Source organism: Neoarius graeffei, chromosome 5 (genome assembly GCF_027579695.1).
Source record: "Neoarius graeffei isolate fNeoGra1 chromosome 5, fNeoGra1.pri, whole genome shotgun sequence".
Taxonomy (NCBI): Eukaryota; Metazoa; Chordata; class Actinopteri; order Siluriformes; family Ariidae; genus Neoarius; species Neoarius graeffei.
Genome location: NC_083573.1, coordinates 110,506,251 through 110,516,250, shown reverse-complemented (window position 1 = coordinate 110,516,250; position 10,000 = coordinate 110,506,251). Strand labels below are relative to the sequence as shown.

The 10,000-nt window shown below is 41.6% G+C and overlaps 1 protein-coding gene across 5 annotated transcripts in view; it reads left to right on the top strand.

Annotated features, from left to right (window-relative positions):
- Positions 1–10,000, top strand: part of LOC132887229 (NACHT, LRR and PYD domains-containing protein 12-like) — a 118,695-nt gene that overhangs the window by 103,409 nt on the left and 5,286 nt on the right. For 4 of the 5 annotated variants that reach the window (XM_060922724.1, XM_060922725.1, XM_060922726.1 and 1 more), the window contains exon 11: positions 2,564–2,737. The exons of the other annotated variant lie outside the window; for it this stretch is intronic. In XM_060922724.1, the coding sequence (XP_060778707.1) occupies positions 2,564–2,737 (174 nt within the window). The remainder of the gene's footprint in view (positions 1–2,563; positions 2,738–10,000) is intronic. 5 annotated transcript variants of the gene reach the window in all.

Genomic DNA, 10,000 nt, shown 5'->3' with positions numbered 1-10,000 from the left:
TTTTTTTCGCAGGTGACACTGAGACAGCCGATCAGTAATCACTAGGGTCATGTCACGTCCACAGACTATAAAATCAAGTTCAGTGATTTCTCCGCAGCATTATTTAACACGATCAGTTGATGGCAAAATGGAAGGAGGCGGTTCTTCTGGGGAATGCACACACCCATGTTTCAGTTTTCTGAAAGGAATAACGAGTCGTTTCATTGAAATTTTATTTTTTTGCCTAAAATGGAGTAAATCACAGCCTACAAAAACTCGTTGTCCGACCTGCGGAAGCATATTGAGGTGTATAAAAGTTTTATTCCAAGAGAAAGCTTACCCAAAGTCACCCATGTTTCAGTTTTCTGAAAGGAATAACGATTGGTTTCGTTTAAAATGTTTGCTCCGTTTGCCTAAAACGAAGCACGTCACAGCCGACAAAAACTTGCTGTCTGACCTGCGGAAGGATATTAAGGAATGTAAACGTTTTATTCCAAGAAAAAGCTTATCATAAAGTTGTCTGTGCTTTTAGAGCTAGCGATAACGTTGCAATATCTATGCAGTCTGCTTATTCAATGACTTTCTATGGATTTTCCCACCAAGTTGCCATAGTCTTGTCCACAGCTAACATTAACACGTAGCTAGTTAACTTGGACACTGTTAGTTAGCATGTAAAAATGGAGTTACGCTGACATGAATAACGTTAACTTATCTGAAGTGCTTTCAGAAATATGTTTTAGCATAATCTTGTACAAGTAAACAGAATGTACAAATCTTTCTTTTCTCGTAACGTTAGCGACCCAATATGATTTTGAGTTTGAAAAGAGTTTGCTAGCGTCAGGTGGAGCTTCACTGACGAGCCAGCTTATTGTTAAATCACCATGATTCCACAGGCAGATTCATATGTGCATGAATACATACACTTACTCATGTACACACACACACACACGACATGTGAGATGGACAGTATTTTACTCGTCAGTCACAACAAATTGTTGGAATCTTTTGTTTCGATGTCAGATGATGGTGTTGCACTTTTTTGTCTTGCTGAAAGCAGTGTTGCTGTTGGGCAGTTATTAAGCTCGAGGTGTGGATCTGGGTTTTAATCAGGTTGGATTGTCATTTTTATTTTCTGAGGAAGCTGCATTTACAGCTATTCCACTGTCTTCCTGACTAACGTACACATACATGTGTGCACACACTGCCAGAGCTGGGTCAGAACACGACCATGCTGCTTTGTGGGGTGGGGAGGAGCATTACGATTAATAAATAAATGACGATGGCTCTTTTTCAGTTCAGTTGTGTTTCATTTTGTAACATTCTACCAGGTGTTTATTCTACAGGTTCTACAAGTTGGTCAGTAAATCCAGTCGGTTGTTTCAGAGGCATTAGGTTTTGTATGCGCAATAATACAACAATATGTTGACAGAAAATGTATTTTAAATACTTAAGTATTTTTAAAATCAAGTACTTCAGTACTTTAACTGAAGTAAAAATTTGACTGTACAACTTTCACTTGCATTGGAGTAACATTTGACCAGTGGGATCTGTACTTTGACTTGAGTAATGAACTTGGGTTCTTTGTCCACCTCTGAATTGTGGAGATCTTTCCCAGAATTAGATGTGGGCACTGAGTGGAGCAGAAATCCATCTGGAGACAGAAAACACATTGAGCACGTCAGTTCCAAGCTATCACCAAGAGAGGTTGATGGTCTTGTGGACATCGCATCAGATGGGATGCTGAAGATGACATTTAAAGAGAAATGCTTGACAGACTTTTGGGTCCACATCCAACCTGAACCTCCTGAGCTGGCTGACTCTGCTCTGAAACTGTTAATGCCATTTTCAACCACATACAACTGGGAAGCTGGATTTTCCACTCTGGTTGGACTGAAAACAAAGCAGCGCAACCGGATCAATGTGGCCCCCAATATGAGATTAAAACTGTCCAGTTTGGAGCCAGACATTGCTTCACTGATGGATCAGAATAAGCAGCACCGTTCTTCCCATTAAGATAAGGACAACAATGAGTGAGATGACTAGACTATTTGTAAAACTCTCATTTCATTAATGTATAATTTGTAATATACTGTTGTAGTCGTCTCATTGTTTTTTGTACGGGACAATTAGGGGGTTCGGTGGTCCGCGAGATTTTTTTATTAATAAAGTGGTCCTTGGTTTGAAAAAGTTTGAGAAACACTGAACTAAACTGATGTGTGTTGTTTAAAGTGTAATGTATTATTCTATAAGAAACTGAAATGTGTCCATGAGAATCAGATTTACTTTCTACATTAATTCCATCTCATCAATCAATAAAAATTAAACTTGTGAATTGTAATTCTAGCTGTTTAGATCTTGTGTCTCCACCTCTATCCGTCCCTTTCCCTTTCTTCTAGTTAAATCCATCATCTCATATGAGCTGAGACACGTGGATCTGTCCAAGTACAAACACACAGTCTCTTTATTTTATATTTTTATTCTGACATCAGAACCTTGTGTTCAGGGAGACACTTTATTTCACAACTGATGGAACACACTGCATTTATCCATCAGATATTCACAGATTTCATCATTTCTCTTCCAGTCTGCGTGGGTGTAATCTGAGAGAGGGAAGCTGTAGAGTTCTGTCCTCAGTTCTCAGCTCAAACTCCTCCAGACTGAGAGAACTGAACCTGAGTCGCAATAACCTGCAGGATTCAGGAGTGAAGCTGCTCTCTGCTGGACTGGAGAATCCACACTGTACACTGGAGACACTGAGGTACACACACACACACACACACACACACACACACACACACACACACACACACACAGAGAAACAAACCTCTGGTACTTTTACAGGAGATGGTTTCACTTTTTACACTAACAGGTTATTAAACCCACCTTCTGACACACGTGAACACACCACCTGTACTCAGGTCCACTCCAAACCCCCAGAAATCAGAGGTGTGTGTGTGAGCAGAGAATGATACACACCAACTGTTTTACTGTCTGTTTGAAACTCAACACACAACTTTGTGTTCAGTTCAAATAATTACATCATATTTTTCCCAAAATCTTGACCTCCAGCAGTAAAACAACCCCAATAAGAAGTGTCCATCAAACCCCACCCTCACAAACTCCTGACCAATCAGAGAGCTCCCTCATGGACAGTGTCTTGCAAAAGTATTCACCCCCTTGGTGTTTGTCCTGTTTTGTCGCATTACAAGCTGGAATTAAAATGGAGTTTTGGAGGGTTAGCACCATTTGATTTACACAACATGCCGACCACTTTAAAGCTGAAAATGGTTGTTTTATTGTGACACAAACAATTAATACAATGACACACACCCCACCCAAAAAAAAAAAACAAACAACAACCAGAAGTCTGGTGTGGGCATAGGTATTCAACCCCCAAAGTCAGTACCTTGTAGAGCCACCTTTTGCTGCAATTCCAGCTGCAAGTCTCTTAGGGAATGTCTCGATTAGCTTAGCACAGGGGTTCTCAACCTTTTCTGCTTCGAGGCCCACCTATTCATACTTGTACCGAGTCGGGGCTCATTAAAACAGATGCCCAATTATTTTGGCTCATCTATTCTATTAGAATCTAATAATCTCCTGTAAAGTGTATTAATGGGATGCGACATCACTCCCTGTTACAGATGGGAGCCCAGGAATTAAATCAGTCCAATAAAAGCTGTTTTTAATTGTAGGTGTTGTATTTAAAACTGTATGGATGTGCCAGAGCAGGGTTTCCCGCAGAAAATCAGGTCGTCAAGGTGGGACCAGGGGGGAGGGGGCGTCGCCTGGGGGGCAGTGGCGGCGGCGACAGTCGAGCTGAGGGGGGGGTTGGGCGGGCGGTGTCCTGTTTGGGCGACGTTGGCGAGAAATCTGGATCACAGGGCCAACAACTTCTTTAAAGGAATACTCCAGAGTGAAATGCTTTCTTGGTCTATTTTCGCATTATTGGGAGTGCATACGTTGAGTTGCTCCCACAATCACATCAATCGGTTGTGTTTTGAGAAAATTCGTTTTTTGTGATTTCAACCGGAAAGCGCTAACACGGCAGTGGCCGGGGCATGTCTTTTTGCCGATACAAAACGCTAGTTTTAAAACCATTGCAAAGCTCTAAACAACATGACAGTTCTGTGGAAGTGAGTAGAGGGTTCCTACAAACAAAACGAAGTGTCCCTGGCTCTGCAGGTGCACTGACAGTGTGTATAGAAGAGTAAATTCAAAGCCAGTGACCTTACCTGAAGTCGGTCTTCCTCAGACGCCATCTTCAGTGGACAGTCCGTAAAAGTCAAGTGCAGTGGGATGGAAATGCACTAGCGGGATGGGCTCTGCACTCGGCACTCGACTTTTACGGACTGTCCACTGAAGATGGCGTCTGAGGAAGACCAACTTCAGGTAAGGTCACTGGCTTTTTATTTACTCTTCTACACACTCTGTCTGTGCACTTACAGAGCCAGGGACACTTCGTTTTGTTTGTAGGAACCCTCTACTCACTTCCACAGAACTGTTATGTTGTTTTGAGCTTTGCAATGATTTTAAAACTAGCATTTTGTATCGGCAAAAAGACACGCCCCGGCCACTGCCGTGTTAGCGCTTTCCAGTTGAAATCACAAAAAAACGAATTTTCTCAAAACACAACCGATTGATGTGATTGTGGTAGTAACTCAACGTATGCACTCCCAATAATGCGAAAATAGACCTAAAAAGCATTTCACTCCGGAGTATTCCTTTAAGGGCAACAGCCTTCTTTTATTTACTGAACTCTTTTTATAAATAAACAAAACAGTTAAAGTGTAATAACACAATAACAAGATAACAACATACAATCAAAGTGCAATAACAAAATAAACAATAACTAGACTGCATTTCCGCAGAGAAAATGCAAAGTGTGCTTGCTGAGCTGCAGCAGAACAGCTAAAAGCTAGCATGCCAACATGCTAATGCCAACATGCTAACAACTAGCATGCTAACAGTTAGCATACTAACATGCTAAAAGCTAGCATGTTAACATTTTAATGCTAACATGCTAATAGATAACATGCTACCAGCTAGCATTCTAACATGCTAATGATTAACATGCTATTTGTTAAAATTCTAACACTTTAAGGCTAATATGTTGACAATTATCATGCTAACAGGCTAACATGCTAATGGCTAGTATGTTAACTTTTAGCATGCTAACATGCTGAGGGTGACATGCTAACAGCTAACATGCTGAGGGTGACATGCTAACATGCTCAGACGAACTCGCTAACAGCAAACATGCGAACTCTGCATGCTACCATGCTAATCTTGACATGTTAACAGCTCTCATGCTAATGGTGAACATGCTAACAACTCGCAATCTAACAGCAGGCATGATATCGTAATGGGTAATATGCTAACAGCTAGCATGGTGACACTTGAATGCTTATATGCTAATTGCTATCGTGTGTGCGTGTAAGTATTCCTAATAAAGTGGCCATTGAGTTGAAGTTGATTTGCTGTCCAAGTCTCAGATGAGCAGATCCTTGCCAAATGCATCATCACCTATGGGGGAAGGGAGGAACGACTCAGTCAAGCTTCCATTGATTAGCGGCAAAATGGAGAAAAACTGGACGGATGAAAGGCAAGACAAAGCAGAGTGCGGGTCAGAAGCGATATCATGTGTGTGATGGTGATTTGGCCTGAGGTGCCGTATGAAGTTTGGTGGATGTGTGGTGAAGTGTTACTGAGCAAAACTCCATTCATTTGAATGGGGCCAAAAATCAATGCAAGCCTATGGAAGTAAAAAGAGATGCGTGAAAACCAAGGAAAAAATGAGTGCAGGTCTCAGATGAGGGGATGGATCTGTGCGGGGACTTGGCCTGAGGCATCAAGTGAAGTTTCTTGAAGTTTGGTCACTTGGTTAAAAAAACTGATGGAGAGTGAAAGTTTTTCTCCTGAAACACCATTCATTTTCAATGGGGCCAAAAATCAATGCAAGCCTATGGAGGAAAAAGGGATGAGCAAAAAGAAAGGAAAAACATGAGTGCAGGTCAGAACCGATTGCATGTATGTGTCGGGGGAGTTGGCCTGAAGTATCACATGAGGTTTGGTGCATCTGCGATGGAGCGTGTCTGAGTAGGACGATTCGATTCATGAGCCCTATTCATTCTCTATGGAGAAAAAAACAAAAGAAAAACGACAAGAACAAGAGAACGGGCGCGTTGATCCAAAAGCTGTATACAAGCACACTACACCACTTCGGGCCAGACGTCTCAGAGTTGGAACGGTGTCTCTATCTCGAATGCCCTAGGAGGAGGAGTGGATCCAAAAACCGTGTCGGAATAAGGCAGAATAAGTAAACTTAAGAAGAACAATCGTGTGCTTTACCTTTGCTTGAGCAAGCACACTAGCAAGATAACAACATACAATCACACAACATGTGCAAGTATTCTAGTGTGATACAACTTCACATACAGGTGATAGATGGTGCAGTAGCATATTTAACCAGCAGATGCCGCTATTCGGCCTCATTGCGATGCGGCCATATTTTAATTGTCTATGCATGCGTGGATGCGGCAGATTTTTTTTTTTTTTTTCTGGGGGGACGTAGTCAAGGCGGGGGGCAGTTGTTGTCAAGGCGGCCGTCCTAACTATAAAGCGCTGTGGGAAACCCTGCAGAAGCCAAACCATGCATGCAGTTCATTCTCAGCCAAAAGGGATTAATGATCCAAAAGTGGAGTCTGGTCCATTAACACAGGAACTTATTGCCATTTTTGTGTTCAGCAAAAAAGCAAGTTATTAAACCCAAGAATTGGATATAGAAACCACTCAGTGGGATTCGATCCTTACACACGAACAAAGAAGGAATTTTCTTGTGAAACAAAAGTTTACTCGCTAAATTTGACATTAGGAGAATAAATTTTGATCCTCTTGTAGCCGTAACTAAATACAAAGACAATAGTTAAGCATAATATTAATGAACTTAATGTGAAGATAATCAACAGATTTTAAGGATTTTTTTAAAGATGGTGTATATTTTTAATCTTTTCTATTTGTAATGATTTGTATCTGTGCACGACCCCACCAGCTCTGCTGATCAACTTATCGTCTTTATATAAAGTAATTCGTTCATTCATTCATTATGAGTTGGAAAATTATCCATCCGTTGAGTTCCCCGACATTCCAGACTCCCTGGTGCTGCAGACATCATTCTACACAGACACACAGATGAAAACCTGGAAAAGGATGGAGGAGAACAACTTTTTATATGTGGCTGGGTTAAAGAACTGGGGATCAGGACACTACAAGATAAATCCTGTCTTGTTTTTGCCCAAATAAGGAGAAATTTCTGGGCTTTTTGTCCGCGTCTTTGCGATGGTTGCTAAGACGCTACAAGTTTTAGTATCGAGTGTAAACAAATGACAGCTGCTCGATTCTCAAACCTCCCTGCTCTTCTCTTCCAGCAGGCATCACAGATCCATATAATTTACCCACAAACATTTATTTATTCTGTTCTCTCTCTCTCTCTGTGCGTACGCGAGTTAAATGTAGAGTAGTAATGTGACAAAAATAAAGGCTTCTTAATTTACCCACAAATGTATTTATTCTACTTGAAAAGTGCACGGCAAACCAGCTACTGAATTTGGGACACGACGACATCCTGAACTATTTAGTAGTTGGCTTTAAACTTGGGGAAAAAAATTCACAGCCCACTAGCTGGCGTTTCACGGTCCACTAATGGGCTGCAGCCCAGTGATTGAGAAACACTGGCTTAGCACATCTAGCCACTGGGATTTTTGCCCATTCCTCAAGGCAAAACTGCTCCAACTCCTTCAGGTTAGATGGGTTGTGTTGGTGTACAGCAATCTTCAAGTTATGCCACAGATTCTCAGTTGGATTGAAGTCTGGGCTTTGATTAGGCCATTCCAAGACATTTAAATGTTTCCCTTTAATCAAATCCAGTGTAGCTTTAGCAGTATGTTTAGGGTCATTGTCCTGCTGGAATGTGAACCTTCGTCCCAGTCTCAAACCTCTGGCCGACTCGAACAGGTTTTCCTCCAGAATTGCCCTGTATTTAGTGCCATCCATCTTTCCTTCAGTCCTGACCAGCTTTCCTGTCCCTGCAGATGAAAAACATCCCCACAGCATGATGCTGCCACCACCATGCTTTATTGTAGGAATGGTGTTCTCAGGGTGTTGGGTTTGCACCACACATGACATTTCCCATGATGGCCAAAAAGATCAGTTTTAGTCTCATTTGACCGGAGAATCTTCCATGTGTTTGGGGAGTCTGCCACATGCTGTTGGGCAAACTCCAAATGGGTAATCTCCACTGTGGATCTTTGCAGCTCCTTCAGTGTTATCATTGGTGTCTTTATCGCATCTCTGATTAATGCCCTCCTTGACCGGTCTGTGAATTTTGGTGGGCGGGGCCTTCTCTTGTCAGGTTTGTAGTGGTGCCATATTCTTTCCATTTTCTTATAATGGATTTAATGGGGCCGGCAAGGGCCTTTCTGCGTGGAGTTTGCATGTTCTCCCTGTGTCTGTGTGGGTTTACTCCGGGTGCTCCGGTTTCCCCCACAGTCCAAAGACATGCAGGTTAGGATAATTGGTGGCTCTAAATTGACCGTAGGTCACGACTTGTCCAGGGTGAACCCCGTCTCTCACCCATAGTCAGCTGGCTGGGCTCACGCTAGCCGCTCGCACGTCCGCAAATTGTGAAGTTTTATTCCAATTTGCGAAAAGAAAATCATCTGTATTCGCATTTTATGCGAAAGTCATTTAAAGCTTAAGCAAAATCCATCAAACAATTGCGATTTCTCAAGATAAACAGTACCTTTCAGGGCCTGAATTTGGGCGCAGGATTGCAGGTATCGTGCATATTTTTTTTAATTCCCGCACCTTTAACGATTCTAATGCGAGAGATTCCCGCACACATTACTGCATTGCCTGACAACGTCAATCTAATAATGGATCAGTGTGAATGCGTGACTACCTTCTGTTCTCAAGGTTACTTGAATTGAACCCTCCTTTTACTGACTGACCCCCCTCTTATCTCCCCCCGTAGCCTACTCAGAAAAAAAACAGCAGACACAGACAGGTCACTCACACAGAGACAGCGCGCACTCTTCCTCTCTTGGACTTTCGCTGTAAAACACGTGGACCGCTGGCTAAAACGCACAAGTGCAGTGGCAGAAGTTTCCCCTGCTAAGAGGAAAACTCCTGAATCCGATGGTGGTAATAGCAGTGTGAGTGATACCGTTGAGAATACTGCTGAGAACACACAGGACGAGACCGCTAACATTAATGTTGCGAAGGGGATTAGATCAGCGCATGGCTATAAGAAAAAAGTATTTACAAGGAAAAGCAAAGGACACTGATGCTGACAAAAGGGAGGACCACTAGGAGAAAGAGTAGGAAAGACTACATGCGTACAAGAATCCTGCACTCAGCAAAGATGAATTGTTCAGTGTTGAGAACAATTTGTTTTTTTTTTTATTAAAGATGGCATATGACGCAGGAGACAGGGCTATATGGTATAAGAGAATCCTGACAAGTCAACAAAGACTGTTGTCATGTTAACGTTCTATATGTGGACTGAAACAAAGTTTGTAAATTCATTCAGTGTTAAGAACAGTTTGATAGTGTTTTCTTATTTTAATTGTAGACATTAAACAGAGGACAGGGATGATCAGATCAGACATGAGAATAGAAAAATGATATAAAAGTTGATAAAAAAGATGATATAAAAATGTTATAAAAGGAAAAAGCAAAGGTCACTGATTAAAGAGATGGCCACTAAAAGAAGAGACAAATAACACAAACATAGTTAAGAGAATCCTGAAAAGTCAGCAGACTGGTTTAAGTTAGATTTTAAGTTAGACTTGTTGTGTCAATAAATTCATTGAGTGCTATTAAGAACAGACTAATTTTCTTCTTTTTTTATAATTAAATGAAGCAGTGACACTTAAAGAATAGTGCATGAAGATGAGGAAGAAGCAGCTGTGTAAAGCAACACTAAGGAGGTTGTAAAATTAGCTTCACTAAAAGGCACACAACC